Source organism: Sphaerodactylus townsendi, linkage group LG02 (genome assembly GCF_021028975.2).
Source record: "Sphaerodactylus townsendi isolate TG3544 linkage group LG02, MPM_Stown_v2.3, whole genome shotgun sequence".
NCBI classification, from domain to species: Eukaryota; Metazoa; Chordata; class Lepidosauria; order Squamata; family Sphaerodactylidae; genus Sphaerodactylus; species Sphaerodactylus townsendi.
In genome coordinates, this window is record NC_059426.1 from 154241496 (window position 1) to 154259657 (window position 18162).

Here is an 18162-nt window from a genome sequence, read left to right on the forward strand (position 1 = left end):
TCCTTAACTAAAGAATGATGTAACAAGAAAAAAAATATCTTAATAAAGGAAGTCCTTCTCTGTTGGAGGAAGACTTGGTAGGTGGGACTCATAATATACAACAGGGAGTCATAATATCCAGCAGGGGAAAAGGAGTCACAGGATCAAATATAGGGGAGAACAGCAAGCTAGAATAACCACTGCAACCCATTCTACAGCCTTCCAAATGCTTCTTCAAAGCACGTTCAGCCAGCTCTGCTACTTACGGTCTCAACAGAACAAGCGATCTGAGTGATACCTGAGACGGATCAATTATGAGCTGCCTAAGCCATAAGAACTTCTGCAAATCACATTTTGTTAAAAATAAATTGATGCAACATTAGTGTTAACAAGCTCCATGGCAATCTGGCAATATAGTTTAGTATATTCCGCACTGAAGGTGGGAGAAAGAGATTCAAGGCCCCTTAGTGTGTGAGTAACTGAGAAGGTCTTAACTGTATACATCCTGGCCAGGATCCTAGGTATGTTTTCCATTGGTGGTAAGGGAGAGCATTTCAATACCCCCTCCCAAAAAGCACCCATGCTGTCCCTGGAGGTCCGCTAACTACCACTTTTTGATTTCAATGGCACAGTAGGAAAGGAGGAAATCTGAATTTCTCAAGAAAACAGAGAGCAATATAAGGTCTGTGCTGGTGTAAAACTAGTGTGATACACAGAAACAAAAAAAGTTGTTAAGTTATGCAATCTGGCTGTTAAGTAGCTCCCGGGCTACTCAAAATCTTTTTTCCAGGGGGAAAGGAGTCTCGTTTCCCACCCAAAAAGCAGCTGTGCTATTCATTCTTCCTCATGGCCTTATAGTCCTTGCCCTAGGTCCGTGGTGGCGAACCTTTGGCACTCCAGATGTTATGGACTACAATTCCCATCAGCCCCTGCCAGCATGGCCAATTGGCAGGGGCTGATGGGAATTGTAGTCCATAACATCTGGAGTGCCAAAGGTTCGCCACCACTGCCCTAGGTTTTCGCCTGCCAGTCACTTAAATCCCATTCCCACTAGGGAGTTTAGGTATAAGAGATTGCGCAAGAAAAGCAAAGCTAAATTCAAATATGCTCTGGTTCTATAACATTCTAGAGCAAAGTTCAGAAGAGCCCATGAAGCTAAAACAGACTGCAAGCCAGTGAAAAGGTCCGGATGCTTCATAAGTGTGCTCATTGGTTAGCCTGTTAGCAACCTGACTATTCTGGACATCTGATGGATTTTTAAATTTTTCCTAAAGCAGTCCACGTGCAAAACATCTATCTCACTAGTGTAGCATAAACACTACTAAAGCTCAGAACAAGTACCTCGCCAACACATTCCAAAAGACACACTTCAGAAGACTCCAGGCAGCAACCTCAAAGAATCCCCAGAAAACTGGTCAGAACAGGATGAGGCTTCAGGCCACAGTATGAAAGGTGCATCATCCAGAAAAAGCTAAAAGCATAAGAAATGGTGCTCCAGCAGCCCTGATTCTCTGGTGCAAAAGGAAGAAAGAAACTGCCAAAATTTGCCCATGGGAGTAACTGCTTTACGGGGTAATAAGAACAGATGCAGGATGACTGCTCTGTTTGCCATCTTGGAGGGCGGGCTGCAGAAAAGGGCAACGTACAAATGTGTCAATGCTTGATCCTATACCTTCTGGCCCTAAATTGCATGAGGGGCCCTACTGAACATCTGTGGCATTTATGGATTTAAAAGCCACTTTTGATTCAGTACGACAGGAATCCGCTTTGGTCAATGTTGGCTGTTCTAAACATTGATAAATGGCTTTTATTCCTGCTGTGTGAACTTCAGAGTAACCTGACAGCCATAATAAGGGTGAGGACATCTGGACTGCCAACAGAGGAAATCCCAATTCTCAATGGGTTAAACAGGGGTATGTTTTAGCTTCCCTGGTTTTCAACCTATACCTCAATGATACAGTGGCAAGTCTGACAGGCCTACGGCCGATCTTACTCTCACTCGGCCAACATCTAATCTATGCTGATGACATGGTTCTACTGTCTCTTACTGTCTTTTATTACTGTACCCCGTGCCCAGGGACTCTGGTGATTTTGTGGGGGAGAGGGAGAGATATGTCCTGTTCTGTAACCTGTTCTCAGTTCCCAGCGCTAAGTTTCTTGCAACCATTCTTACTCTGAGGCTAGCCTTTTAGCATTTCAGCTGCACAAGATAAAGATTACTTATCTTTTTATCCCAATCCGAAAGCACAGAATTAGAAGTTGCGCCGAAATATGTGATGTCACTCGTATTGTACAGTCAAAGAAGATCCATGCTGAACGCTCAGCCTGATGTTTAACAAGCTGAAATCTATGGGATGTCCCGGTTCCAAAAATTTTAATGTTTCAATTCTGCTGAGTTTTATTTTCTTGTTGTATTTATTAATGCCTCAGCAGTTGTTGTTCTTATACTATTATGGACTTTGTTACCTACCTACCATTACTGAAACATGAATACCCAAGACAAAATAATGCTTTTCCAGAAGGGCTGATGTTGGCAAAAGGCACTCTAAGCTATTGACATCATTTGTGCATTTACAAATAATGTGGGATCCACCAGTACTTCAAAAGCACACAGATGGTCTTCATGGAGGAGTGCAAGTCCATCCAACATCACACAGATTTCTACAAGTAACTTACCTACCAATAATACCATCACTTTGTTCAGATCCATTTCCTAAAAATATTAAGCCCCCATTAATCTTTTTACCCCACACATATATTCAAACAACCACTGCTCCAATGAAAGGGACAGTCGAGAAACAGCCAAACATTGATGACCCCTTGCTTTTGTCAAGAGTTTTATGTTAAAAACAACAACATGGGAACAGAAGGGAGTCCTGAAGGATTTCCAGCAATGCTACTGGGAGGTGTTCCTTAGAAATATTTTCACAATGCAGTTCAAAACACACAACTATACATATGACTAAATGTTTGAAATGAAAATACTAGTTTTCCGATCTTCACGCCAGGAAAGAGAAGAGGATGTCATCAAGGAAACACTTCAGGGAAGAATTTCGATTCAACTCCAGACTGAAGGACTGCAAAATTCAGAGCAGAATAAAATGTGACATACCTTGAGCAAGCATGTTAAATTCCAAGAAAAGCGCTATGTGGTAAAGCTCCATAGCTTCTTCAGCCCTCGTCATGTTTGGCTTTCCTGCTACGAGAGCCTGAACTTCACTTAGACTCCCCACCGAAGGACTACTGTGCAAAATCGAGAGGTCCACCATGTCGGTATACATACAGTTTAAAATTACTCTCACGTATTTTTTTGGTATGATTGATTCGTCCAGTATAATCCTAGTTGGAGTCCTTAGTGTTCGATCTGTGATTTCTTCACCAGTCCGTATTCTGCGCTGCAGCAGATGCCGAAAAAAGGGGGACCTTGACGAAATTATAGCTTTGTGCGCTCTGAGCTCCTCGTCTAAGCAGCTTTGACTTCCCCCGTAAGCTTCAACCAGTTCAGAGTCAGATGAAAAACTGAGAACCACGTCGTAGTAGCACATGTAGTCCAAGAGCCCTCGCATGTCAACATCTAATGAATTTGGCGTTCCAAATTCCTCACTCAGCTGCATGAGGATGTCAACGTTTTGAAACCGTGAATCCTCCATTCCAAATTCCCCTGTGTACAAGTAGTGTAACAAAGCAGAAAACATGGGCAAATCTATGCCAGCGGTGTTGATATCCATTATAATCTCGGCACCGTACTCTGGTGAGGAAGAAAGCAGGGTCTTGAAAAATGGACATCTTGCAGCCAAAATAGCCCGATGCACAGGAAAACAAGTATCCTGAAATATAAGATCTACATCCGTACAATATTTAAACTCGTACAATTCAGCCATGTCTTTCTGCAACGTTCTGGCTTCTGGTCTTGCCAAACTAGCTTGCAGCGAAAGCTCTTTTAAGGCTGATGTTCCTTCATACTCTTCCACTAATGCATTGACATCTCTAACATCCCAGCCTGAGAGGAGCTCACGCATCTGCTTGGCATGATCAGCAGATCGGCTAGACTTTCGGCGCTTAATGAACTTCTTTTTGAGCGTGGCCAGGCCAGAGCTTTTCTTCTTCTTGTCTTGAGGTTTCTCCTGGCCATGGTCAAGGCTGTACAGTTTGGATTCACAGCCATAGCCTTGATGAGAATAGGATGATGTTCCTGAAAAATGGAAAAGATAATTTCATTCAAATCAGCACTAGATTTCACTGGGAAAACACAGGAACATAAGAACGAGGCTGCTGGATCAGACCAGAGTCTATCTAGTCCAGCACTCTGCTACTCGCAGAGGCCCACCAGATGCCTTTGGGAGCTCACATGCAGGAGGTGAAAGCAGTACATACAGTAAACAAAATGAAAATACTTTAAACCATCTGAAGTTGGAGAAAACCAGACTCAGCAAGATTTAGCAATCCTGGTCTTAAATAGGAGCACTACAAAGCAACTGGGCACATTTCAGATCAATAGCTTTCAACTTTTTCAGACCCAGGATGACCAATCCATAACAGAGAGACTGGGGAACAGCACCCCTCTTTTCCCCTGAACACCATTAGTTTAGCTCAGGGGTCTGCAACCTGTGGCTCTCCAGATGTTCATGGACTACAAATCCAATCAGCCCCTGCCACCATGGCCAAGTGGCCATGCTGGCAGGGGCTGATGGGAATTGTAGTCCATGAACATCTGGAGAGCCACAGGTTGCAGACCCCTGGTTTAGCTTTTTCCTGCTTTTCTCACAGAAAACAACACTTGGTGAGATCTATCTTCAGTCAACTTAATCCTGCTGTTCCGACCCACAAGCTGAAAGCCAATTTCTCAGATGAAAGATAAAATAAAAATAAAAAATAGCTTCCTCTCTTTTGACATCAGTTCTGAAAGCAGGAACTGGCCTGAAACTATTTGGAATATGCAACTGCATGGAAAAGAACCCCTTGATTTTGTCCTGTGGTTGTTCTATATTTGTCTTTCTTGTCTTTTCATTCTTTCCTTTTGGAGGATTATTCATATACGCCATTCATACAGTTTCTTGTGGAAAGCTTAGATAGGAAAAAGTCTTCAAGATTCACGAACACAACATTAAAAAAGAAACAATACAAGCAATTACACACATTCAGCTTTTACTGCTCCAGTGCACATGACATTGTGTAGAGCTGGTACCTAAAAATCTCATGCTAGTTCCTATAAATGTCACTGGCATCTCAAATTCAGAAATACTTCTAGCCCCATGACAGACCATTTCCGCCTCAACCTTATTTCACGTTAGGTAGTTTTAAAATGTTTCTGTAACTGGACTTATCTGGTTAATTTAGTGGTAGTGCTTCTGTGTGAGGGTGTCTCCAACATATATGAGTGAGTGAGTGAGTGAGTGAGTGAGTGAGTGAGTGAGTGAGTGAGTGAGTGAGTGAGTGAGTGAGTGAGTGAGTGAGTGAGTGAGTGAGTGGTTCATTCCACACATGCAGAATAATGCACTTTCAAACTGCTTTCAATGCTCTTTGAAGCTGTGCAGAATGGCAAAATCCACTTGCAAACAGTTGTGAAAGTGGTTTGAAAACGCATTATTTTGCGTGTGCGGAAAGAGCCAGAGAGAGAGCGAGAGAGCGCCATCAAGTTGCTTCCTATGGCAATTCTATGACTTAATTACCTGCAAAATTGGCTATCATTAACAGCTTTATTCAGGACTTGCAAAATGAGGGCTCTTATTTCTTTAATTGAGTAAAATTCATTTCACATTGGAGTTGGCAGCAAGGGAGAGGAGAAGGAAAGAGTATGCCTGTCGGAGTGAAGCTGAGCTGAAGATCAACTTAAAGTCAATGGGAAGAAAAGTCAATTTATAACAGAAGATGTCAAATGCTGGAATAGAGAAACAGTTCAAAAAATTCAAGGGAACAGAACTGTTGCAACCTCTACGTTATGTTTTTCAGGTCTACATTCAACCCATAAATACATTTAACTCCGTGTTTGTTTAACCCTGTGGGCTCTGTATCTCAGGTGAAGTAATAAACCCACATACCCAGTGAAGATCTCAGTTTATATATATATAGGATAAATATAAATAAATGGTGGTAGCCTGTGAGGGGAACAGTGCTTGAGCCCCCAAAACCAATAACTCTGTGAAGTATTTGAGTGAGGGCCTGTTATTGAAGAGGGCCGGACTACCTTGTTTGTTAATGTCTCTGTGAATGAGAGGGGGGAACTGAGGGGTGAAATGGTCATGGCTCTCTAGAGATGTTAAAAGAGAAAAGATGGGCAGTGCTGTGTGATGTTCTGACCTACTTGTAACCCTAAACCTGAGAGGTAAAGAGAGCAGTAGGCACTATGTGTGAGTAAAGAAGGGGTATCACAGTCAGATCTTCCTATTTTCCTCCTGCCTTTAACTTGTTAGCATTATTGCATTTTCCAGTGACTCTTGTCTTCTCATAATGTGACCAAAGTATGATAGCCTCTGTTTAGCAGCCAGCTTAAATCCCCAGGTCAGCAGGAAGACCTCTGTCCAACTGTACAGAGGATTGCAATCCACTGGCAAAGACTATTTTTGCTCAGAACACCAAAAAACCCAAACCATGATAAAGAACTGCTTTGAGGCCACTTAGAAAGGTATTGGGTCCCTATTACTAATCTGAGCATGGTGTCTTTTCAAACAATTCACGCATCAAGCAGGCAGACTTTAAAACTGTGGAAACCAGTCCATAGACAGAATTATTTATTTTAAAGCAATGTTTATAAAAAAGCAGCTAGAAGCTGTGTTACAGCAATCAAACGAAGTCTGTGGGACCCTGCGAGATGACACCATTTGAGCTGAGTAATGAGTTTAACATTCTAAGTCATTTCAAACATGAAGTTGTCTGCATGGGTCCAGGCTATAAACTTCATGTGATTCTTTCTCCAGCATCTTGTTTAAAACGTACCCTCCATTACTGAGGACGTCTCCCCACCTAACCCTGAGACAAGAGCCAATCTTTACCATCAACAGGAGAATTTGAGAAAAGTCATGGCTTGACCGATCAGGGGTAAACTACGCTACTCAGCCAGTTCACCTCAACACTGCCGACTAACAAACATTACAATCTAAACTGAATATTACAGAAAGGAACACTTAATCTTCTTAGGTGAATAAATTATCTATTCATCATACTTTGCCACTTTGACACTAATTGGGTAGAGCCCTGATCAAATTATTTACACTCATATGGACCTCATTTTCATCTGTCCTCTGTATATAATGTAACAACATCTGCATCTTGGAATGTCAGGTCTTCTGGCAGCTCTTCATAATAGCCTCCTTCTTGTCTGTACCTTTAAGATCTACCAACTGAGTAATACTTACATATCTAATAGAAATTACAGCTGCATTTCTCATCTTTGAAGCTTTAAAAGGCATACCACTGTTATCGCTGACCCAGCAACCATTCCCCTCTTTAAATACAGTCCCAAAGGAGAGATATACTTCTCAAAACAGGGCTCAGAAGTAGGCTTCGAGATTGCCCTTCACCTACCCTGGCCACTCAAGCATAAGGGGTAATTTCCTTGCTACATTAGGCAAGCTGCTTGCTTCTACTCAGCGTGCTATTGAGCCTAGTGAGATCGGCAGCCATGCTCCGCCTTTACTTTTATGAGTTCATGGCAAAACACAGTCCTCGAATAGAACTCTGGTGCTTCAGATAAATTAGGGAATCCATACCCAATCAGTTTTTCGTCAGCATGGCCAATTGGCCATGCTGGTAGGGGCTGATGGGAATTGTAGTTCCTGAACATCTGGAGAGCCGCAGGTTCCCTACCCCTGGTCTAGCTGGTTCTATTTGGGGGCAAAGGTGGTGTAACAGATGCCTCCCTTTCTTGCTATTTTCTTCCACTCTTTCAGTTAAGAGGCTCTTGCGCACTTTTGCATTTCTAGAACCCAGGAATCTCTCAGTTGATTTCATTAGACTAAACTTAATCATCTGGTGACGACAGATAACTAATTCCATAAACCAGATCCAGCAATTCAAACTGTTGCCTTTGCATAATGGCAGAGTTTTTTGCTTTTTGGTTCAAAAGTGTCAAATACGACTCCACTGGACCTCAGGGGGGTGGGGGTGGATTATTGCCTTGAATCCTACAAAGAAGAAGAGTTTGGATTTTCTCTCCTGTAAGGAGACTCGAAAGTTACAAACTCCTTTCCCATCCTCTCCCCACAACAGACATCTTGTGAGGTAGGTGGAGCTGAGAGAGTTCCAAAGAATTGTGACTAGCCCAAGGTCGCCCAGCAGGCTTCATGAGTAGGAGTAGGAGGGGAAGACAAATCTGGTTCACCAGATAAGAGTCCACTGCTCTGCTCGTGTGGAGGAGTGGGGAATCAAACTTGATTCTCCAGATTAGAGTCCACCGCTCTTAACCACTATATTACGCTGGTTAAATCTCTCCTTCTTTGGTGGGCAGCTCCACTCATCAAGACTCCTCAAAACATTCAAGAGAATATGACATTTGCTGACTGTTGAGTGCTAACCAGCTCTTCTCTACCCTTTCCCCAAGGAGATGGAAATTCTAATAAGACAGACAGTGATTCTCACTAAGATGTACATTTTAATTTTCTTCCGCAACTGTTTCATCCCTTTTCCTATACCTCCATCTGTGCTTTGTGAGTTTAAAAATGATACTAAACCCTCTGCCACTGCTGACCACACCACTACTGCGAAACAGCTCAGGTTTTGTTCTACAGGAAACCAAGCTGATGAGCCCCAACAAGGAAGTGCTGAAAAATGGATGAAGGAATCTCCCTCTGGGGAAGCTCATCACCACAATTGCTAAGAGAATCCAGGGTCTGCCAGTAGCTCAGAAACAGTAAATGAAACACTTCCACTGATGGCAGCAGTTAGTGAATGAATCCAGTGTGAGCAAACAACATTTGTCGTAAGAGGAAAGTTTTGTTTTCCTGCATACCTGAGGTTTCCCCAAGTATGCAGAAGCTTCTCTCTTTATGGTTTAGCAACACTGTCTATTGTTCAAAGGAAAAGTGAACTAAAAGGGACGTGATGCAAAACAGCCAAGCTTAATTGGAAACTTCAAAGGAAGACTCCACGAGATTTGAGGTTAATTAATACCAAAGATTTACCTTGAGCAAGAACAATCTTGTTATTAATTCTGATGGTCAAAGAATGAAGTGTTTTAATAAAGCACTTATTTCAAGTTTGTGCCGGAGGCAAACGCTTACAAAATCATGGCACTGTAAAGTCGCTGTTCTTTTTTGAAATAGCAGGAGTTACCAGCTTCCAGTCCCACAGGTGAAAAGGAAAGACCTGATTTTGGGTAAACATGTCTTCTACTTTGAATTGACCTTTCATTCTGTGACAGTAGAGAGAAAAGCTGTATTTTGTCCATGAGGCACTGGCCTGTAAATTGCTATTGAGTTGAAAACTGGTGCTCAAATCTCCTCCCCGAACAATAGTACAAATGTATTAGAGGTAAGTGGAATTAGGTCTTACATTACTTAATTATCAAGCTGTCTGCCTCTTTGCAGTAACCTAATCTAGATATTACCAAAGTATGCACCACAGTGGCAAAATCTTTGCTGCCCAGAAGGATCACACCTGGTTCACCAGCTAATGCTGGTGAAAGGCATTCCTGGCCACTGCTGCTACCTGTTTATCCAACAGGAGATCCAGGTCCAGGAGCATTTCCAAGCTGCAAACCTGCTCCTTTAGGAGGAGTCCTACTCTAATCTAAAACAGGCGATAATCCATTTGCTGGGTGAGACGTGGACCTAGGTATAAGAACAGCTACTTCAGGAGTGGTCTTATTGCTGCATCCTTGGAAAGAGATGGGGGGCGGGGGTATGGCTCCAACAACCTTGACAGGGCATTCATCATCTTCTGGATCCAACTGCTAGTGACCCCTGGTCAGACGGGATTAGGCAAGAAGAGCAAGTGACAAGGGTACCTGTAATAGGCTACTCCTCTGCAGAACAATGTCAGCCATTAACGCTCTGTACAACTGTAGAGTTATTCCAGAAATTACAAAGGAAAGCTCAGTAACAATGGTGCAAAATATATACACCTTCCTTTACTAATGGTAACGCTCAGCTTACTCAGCTTTAGGGTGCTCAATGAGGAAACGGAAATTGTGGAAGACTTTCTACTCCTTGGCTCAATCATCGACCAAAAGACAGACTGAAACCATGGAATTAGAAGGAGATTGAGACTAGGAAGGGCAGCCATGAAGGAGCTGGAAAACTGTAAGGATGTGTCACTGGCGACCAACTGTAATTCATTCTATCGTATTCCCTGTTACTATGCATGGGTGTGACAGCTTGACAATGAAGAAAGCTGACAGGAGGAAAATCAATTCCTTTGAAATGTGGTGTTGGTAGAGAGTGTTATAGATACCATGGACTGCCAAAAAGATAAATAAGTGGGTTCTAGATCAAATCAAGCTGGAACCGTCCCCAGAAGCTAAATTAACTGAACTGGGTTTGCTGTACTTTAGCCACATAATGAGAAGACAAGATTCACTAGAAAAGACAATAATGCTAGGGAAGCTTGAAGGCAGCAGGAAAAGAGGAAGATCCTACATGAAATGGATTCACTCTATGAAAGGAAGTCATGGCCCTCAGTTTGCAACACCTGAGCAAGGTTGTTAGTGATAGGGCATTTTGAAGGACAATGGTATACAAGATCATCATGACTTGACAGCTCTCTCTCTCTCTCTCTCTCCCTCCCCCTCCCTCTCTCTCTCTCCCCCTCCCTCTCCCCTCCCTCCCTCCCTCTCTCCCTCCCTCCCCCTCCCTCCCTCCCTCCCTCCCTCTCGTAGTATTTACATAACAGCTGCAGTTTGCCCTGGAATACCACTGACTCAACGTTTTATTGAAGGTTTTTTCCCCTACAATTGCAAGAAAGAGCAGCCCTTTTTTTAAAAAAAAAAATTCTCTTACTAGAAAAGTTCAGCTCTACTGAAAAGCCACTTAACTGGAAAAAGCATCATTTGGATTCTATTCTAACACAGATAAAATGAAAGTTACATTCAGAGGAAGGATAATGAATGAGGTTTACACGCACCACATACTTAAATAAGTCGCCTTTGGATGTTGCATTTAATAATGAGGCATTGTTCAGACCCAATGCTAAACTATGATTTCAGGTGATGTGAATGAACTGGAAGGTGCCCTGAGTTCATGCTCACCAGGCAGAACTAAGAATCATGACACAGTCAACATATTCTCTGGTGCCACGTGCAGCATTTCTTCTACGAAAGAACCCCAGGATGCAAAAATACTCTTCATGATGGGAGACCAAGGCCTAGTTAAGTCAACACCACCCAGAGCCCCTTGGGGATGGGGCGGTCTACAAATCTAAAAAATGAATAAAATAAATAAACAAACAGCAGTCAGATGTATATATCTCTAGTTTCATAAGCAGGGGGAAAAAGAAATTGCCACTCATCTGCTCTTGACATTTGGAATTATACTGCCTCTATTTCTAAATTCTATTTAACTATCAGGGTTAAGAGTTGATCAACATACTCTCATGAACTTGGCAGTGAATTTAGTTTGTTTTAAAGCAGAACTGAACATCACAGTAGTGAACTTCACAAGTATGATTTGTATGATAAACTTATTTTGTTGGTCCCAAACTTAAAGACCACACTCACTAAGCAGCCCCAACTTTTAATATTGAAACAGGAGCAAAGATAAAGTGGATGGTTCAGGTCACTGTCTCAAGGTCTCCAGTTAGTTTTGCGATCAAGTGAGAATTTGAAACCTTGTCTTCCAAAGTTAAATCTCTGTCTATTATACAGGCTCCATCATGAAACTCAACTGTTATCATTCCTGCAGAATTAGTTTAGAAAAGGAGAGAACAGAAAATATGCATGAGAACTGAGAAGGTCACAACGGTTTTAACAATACAGATTCCTGTCAACTGGAAACACATGAACATACCAGTTTATCAAACATCTACTGAGCTTCTTGTGTTCTGTTGCAAATCTTGCAAGACAACTTATGACCTGGAACAGCATCACCTAAAACTGGTAGACAAAGGGGAATATAAAAGCTTACCTATGAAGGTCTGCTGTGCCTGAGAATTTCCCCCTACCCTTGGGGAACACGAATGAGGATAGTTCGAAGCATTAGCACCCATTTTCTTCAGTCACTCAGGCATTCCACTTGCTGTCTCATCAGCGCACAGTCCCATAATCCATTGTAAAACTTCAGACACTGTTCAAGTAGGTTCTTTGCCTTCATTTCTGGACAAAAAAACAAACAAATCATCATTATTTTCCTTATATGATTTTGTTAATACTGTAGTTATACAATAGTACATCTTTTTAGTAAGAACATCCATTTCTCACCTCGGAACCATAACACACACATATACCTACATTATCTGCATTGGGCTATATCCTGTGAGTTTCTCTACTAGCAAAAGAGGGACAAAGCTATACCTTGGCTGCAATGTAGACAAAGGCCACATGGGACAGTGACTACAGCATGGAAGGAGACTGGAAGAGCAGGTAAAAAAATAGGCTCCAACTTACTGTTTCAAGTTAATTTAAAGACCTACACACTTATTTTGGACCCACCTACACTATCAACAGTAAAGATGAATGAAACTGGAAGATGTAATGCCTGAGTCTACATTGCCACATTCTATCAACATGTAGGATCTTGTATACACTGCAGCAAAGGCACTGCCTTGCCTGAAATGCTTAGAGAGTCAAACAGGACAGCCTCAGTGGAGGTTGACTGGGACGGGCAAGTGAAACTGCAACTCTGACCATCTGATCCTGACATCACAGACATTCTCTACTGCGATGAGTCATCCCTTTTCGCAGGATACCTTGCTGGTATGGAGAAAAGCTTAATATACCTGAAGCTATTCAGGAACACGAGTTTCATTTATTAAAATGGCCCACTGGCATCAGTGATATTATATGGAGAGGAACACAGAATGGCTCTGGTTCAAGAAAGCAAAAGGAGAGTATTATAAGTGCAAGAAGAACTGCCTCTGATTGTTTTACAAATAAATTTTTCCAGCACAGAATCTGAAAATGTTACATGTAGGCTACTTATTTGTCTTACTGTTCTCAGCTTTGCCTTCACAATTATGAGGGCTCCCCCACATGTACTTTTAATCATCTATAATCATGCTTGACTGAAACTAAACATAGCTCTAGTTCAAATTAGTCTGGCAGCCATCTATACAAGTTGCTTGTGGTAGATTTTTCAATTCTAGAATGTTTTAAACGGAACCTTGTGAAACCAGATTATTAGAATTAGTTTTGGCATCATGACATTTCAGTCCTGGGGGATGGATTTATCTGTGACACCACAAACTGAGGCTTCTGCTTCATTTATCTACTGAGCTGAAACCTGGCATCCAATCTAATAGGAACTCAGAAATAGCAGCAGACACCTGATCTACCTGAGCTCAGGGTTACGAGATCATTTTAGGGACAGAAGGAAAAACAAGCCCCTAAGGATGATATGCAGCATAAAATTATTATTATTATTATTATTTATTAGGTTTATAAACCGCCCTCCCCCGAAGGGCTCAGGGCGGTGAACAGTATAAAGAGCACCGTCAATTAAAATACAATGTAATATAAATAAGGATGGCTCCGATAAAAATAAACCTTACTCTGTTAAAATGCAGCATTAATACTTTAAAGTCGGATGGCGCCTAATATCATTCCCACAGGAGTCACAGAGTGGGTTTTATGGGTCTTCAAAAAAAGAAAAAAGAGGGGGGGGGGGGGGGGAGGGGGCCCCTATCAACGGCTAGTCTCCCCAAAGGCCCGGTGGAACAGCTCAGTCTTGCAGGCCCTGCGGAACTCAGCAAGGTCCCGCAGGGCCCGGACAGCTGGAGGTAGAGCGTTCCACCAGGCTGGGGCCAGAGCTGTAAAGGCTCTGGCCCGGGTGGAGGCCAGCCGTATCATGGAGGGGCCAGGGATCACCAGTAGATTGGCCTCTGCCGAACGCAGAGACCGGGTTCGGGACATATGGGGTCAGACGGTCCCGGTGAGGGTCGGAGGCCCCAGGTCATGTAAGGCCTTAAAGGCACACCAGCACCTTGAAAAATGATTCGGTATTCAATTGGCAACCAGTGCAAGCGGCGTAGGCATGGGTGTAATATGCTCTCCCATGGCACCTCCCACAAGCATGCGTGCCGCTGCATTCTGGACCATCTCCACCGAATCAGGACGCAAGGGAAGGCCTGCATAGAGCGAAGTTGTAATAGTCCAACTCTGGAGGTGACCGTTGCATGGACTGGCTGCGGCTAAGTCAAAGAGGAAGGTTGTCAGCCGTCGGGCCTGTCGAAGATGGTAAAAACGCGACCCTGGTTATATGGGGCCACCTGGGTCTCCATTGAGCAGAGACGAATCCAGGTGGACCCCCAGGTCGCGGACAGAGGGGGCTGGCGCCAATAAAGCCCCCTCCCACACCGGCGGCTGGAAATTCCTAACCTCCCCCCCACGCCTCAGCCAGAGGATCTCCGGCTCTCGATGGATTTTAGTTTCAGCCTGCTCTGTTTCCCCAACTAACCAGCCACGGCCTCCAAACAATGCTGGAGAGCCGCAGTGCGCGGCCGCCCCCCCCCCCTCCATCAACAGAATGAGCTGAGAGGCCTCGGCATATTGGTGACATCAGCCCACAGCTCCGCTAATCAACTGAGCAAGGGGTCGCGATATAGATGTTAAATAATAGCGGGGACAACAGCGCTCCCTGAGGCACCCCGCAATGAAGTGAGCACCCTCCGGGACGCTATCCCCACACCATTATCTTCTGCTGCGTCCGGTCCCGGAGAAACGAGGCAATCCATTCAAGCGACAGTGCCTCTAATCTCGAAAACGGCCAGGCGGTGGGTCAAAAGGTCGTGATCGACTACATCAAACGCCGCGGTTAGATCTAGCAAAACCAGCAGCCACTGATCCGCCTTTGTCCAGTTGTAAGTTTATAAATCTGTGACGCTTAATTTGCGAACAGTCTCCGTCCTACGCCCAGCACGGAAACCGGATTTCAAGGGATCAAAAGCCTATGTGTGTCCTCCAGGAAACCCCGAAGCTGCTCCAACACCACTCTCTCAATTACCTTCCCCAGAAACGCAAAGATTCGAAACGGGGCGGTAATTGGTCAGATCACCAGGATCTAACGATGGTCTTTTCAAGAGTATGACCACTGCCTCCTTCCAACCCACCAGGGAAAACTCCTTGCTCAAGGGAGCTGGCTGGATGATACTCAACAGGTGGGGGGCTCGTAGCTCCGCCTGGCACGCTTTAATAAGCCAGGAGGGGCACGGATCCAGAGGACAGGTAGTAGGTCTAACAGCAGCCAGGGCCCTGTCAACAGCTGCTTCCCGAGCAGGGAGAACTGGGCCAAACAAGGGCCAGAAGACGGCAAGGGAGCCTCCAGCTCTCTTATTGTCTCTAAGGTGGGGGGTAGGTTGTGGCGGAGCCACATGACTTTATCTGCAAAAAAGCCTGGGCAAATGCCTCGCAGCTAATAGCCACTGGACAGTTTGTGGACTCCTCGGACAATGAGGTCAAGGACCGAATAATGCTAAAACAATTGTGCCGGGCGAGAGCTAGCAGACGCCGGTGAGGAGGAGAAGAAGACTCTCTTCGCCTCCTTCGCCGCCATCTCATAGGCTTTCATAAACGCCCTATAAGATGTTCGTGTAGCTTCGCCGCGAGCTTTCCTCCCACACTCGCTCTAGTCGCCTAAGTTCCCGCTTTCATACGGCGTAGGGCTCCTCGGTATACCAGGGAGCCAGTCAGCGAGCCGGGGCGTAGAGGACGCCAGCAACCGCCTCGATGGCATCGGAAAGGCGGGAGTTCCAGTCTTCCACTAGCCCATCGAGGGTGCCGGAGGGTTCAGAGTCCCGCAGAGTATTCAGGAATCCAATAGGATCCATAAGTCTTCCGCTGGCGGACAAAAATACGTCCGGTCGCCTTTCAGACAGGGTTGTTGCGGCATGGTCTATCCGAACCTTCAGGGCATAATGGTCAGACCATGGCACTCTATCAATAGAGGACATGACCATATTAACTCCCCGACCTCGAAGACCAAGTCCAGTGTGTGACCCGACCTCATGAGTGGGGCCAGAATTTACCAAGGAAAGGCCCAGTGCCGCCATGGATGACAATTCAGATCCGCGAGTTACCGCGACATGAGGCGGAAGGTCGACAATGGACGTTGAAGTCCCCCAGCACAATAAGCCTGGGGAACCGCGAACGCTTCCAGTCAAGCCACCACCTCCAGCAGCCAGCGGCAGGCTATCTCCCCGGCGCGCTAGGCGACCGGTACACCAGGAGAACAGCCAACCTTTCCTGGGCCAACCACTCCAAGCCGACACACTCTAGACCATCGATCTCCGGGACAGGGGCTGCCCTAAAAGGGATGGTATTACGGACGAACATTGCCACGCCTCCCCCCCGGCCCCGTGTTCGTGACCGGTGCAAGCACGCGAAACCCGGGGGCGAGACCTCACTTAAAGCGATGAATGGATGAATGGCCAGGCCTGGTAAAAATGTTTGAGCTTTTCCAAGCTGGGATGTGCACTGGAAAAAATTTCCAATGCGGTGTCGTAAAATTAACAAATGGACACCCTGGTTAGTACAATATTAGGCAAGTTCAGAAGTTACACATTCACAGCCAGCAGTGGGAACCTGCAAGAACTTGTTGGGGAGCCATTTTATCCCCTCTCATTAATTCTTTGCTCCTTTTCTTTATAGCACCCAAGACCTCTCCTCCTCCTCTCTTTTCAGCTTCCCCTCCTTCAGAAGCCTCTCTTGACAAAAATACTGGTTGCATTACCCTGTCTACCAGTGCTGAGGCCCTACTGCATAGTTGCCACTGCCAGAGCCAGTACAGCTGCTTACAGGCATTGTTTCCACTGTTTTGGGGGATTTCAATCCCCCCATTTTTCGTTTAATTTTTAGATTTCAGACTTTCCCTCAAACCTGGGACTTCCTTTTGGTTTGCACTGAAGTCATCCGATCTTTCCCTAGAATCATTATGTTGATCTATTAACAACAACAACAACAACAACAACAACAACAACAACAACAACAACAACAACAACATTTTCTGCCAAATGCAGAAAGCTGCTCTACTCGGCTCTGCAAACATTTTACACCGATACATCACGTCTTCCCAAGTTCCAGGGTGGAACTCGAAGCGGATAGAAGGCCAACACCAACCAGTGATCTGGCGGTTGTGATACAATGTGTTTGTTGTTTTTGTCAATAATAATAATAATAATAATAATAATAATAATAATAATAATAATAATAATAATAATAATATCTAAAGAAGGAAACTGAAGGCCTGATTTTTGCTGCCCAGGAGCAAGCATTACGGACAAATGCAATAAAGACACGAATCGAAAAGTCTTACAATGACCCAAAGTGCCGTCTCTGCAAAGAGGGTGATGAAACCGTGGAGCACATCATCTGCTGTTGTAAGAAAATAGCCCAAACTGACTATCTTGAACGTCACAACCTTTGCAAAAAGTACGGCCTGCCCTGTAGCAAGACCTGGTACGAGCACAAGCCAGAGAAGACCACAGAAAATGAAGAAGCAAAAATACTCTGGGACTTTAGAATACAAACAGACAGACACCTGGCACACAACACCCCAGACATAACAGTGATAGAGAAAAAACATGTTTGGATCATAGATGTTGCTGTGCCAGTTGACAGCAGGGTAGAGGACAAAGAGGTGGAAAAGATCACAAAATACAAGGACCTACAAACTGAAGTTGAACGATTGTGGCAGAAAAGAACAACAGTAATCCCACTAGTAGTCGGTGCTCTAGGAGGAATCCCAAGAAATCTTGAAAAACATCTGGAAAGCCTAAACTTGGACAGAACATCAGTCCATACGCTGCAGAAAGCAGCACTTCTAGGAACTGCACACATTCTACGCAAATACCTCTAATATCCTAGGTCCTTGGGAAGGACTCGATATTCAGAGATGAATTCCAGACACTTGTGCTGTGTTGTTATGTGTATAATAATAATAATAATAATAATAATAATAATAATAATAATAATAATAATAATTCAATTTATAATCCTGTAAAACAGTGTACAACAATAAATTCACAATTAAAATCAACAGCAAAATACCCATATGAGGACACCCATTTATATAACCTATCTAAAATCCACATGCTATGACCTGA

General features: G+C 44.1%; 1 protein-coding gene across 1 annotated transcript in view; it reads right to left on the minus strand.

The window, feature by feature from the left end:
• Positions 1–18162, minus strand: part of BTBD7 (BTB domain containing 7) — an 86228-nt gene that overhangs the window by 44908 nt on the left and 23158 nt on the right. The window contains 2 exon segments of the mRNA XM_048485256.1: positions 3092–4171; positions 12033–12220. Of these exon segments, the coding sequence (XP_048341213.1) occupies positions 3092–4171; positions 12033–12114 (1162 nt within the window). The 5' untranslated portion in view covers positions 12115–12220.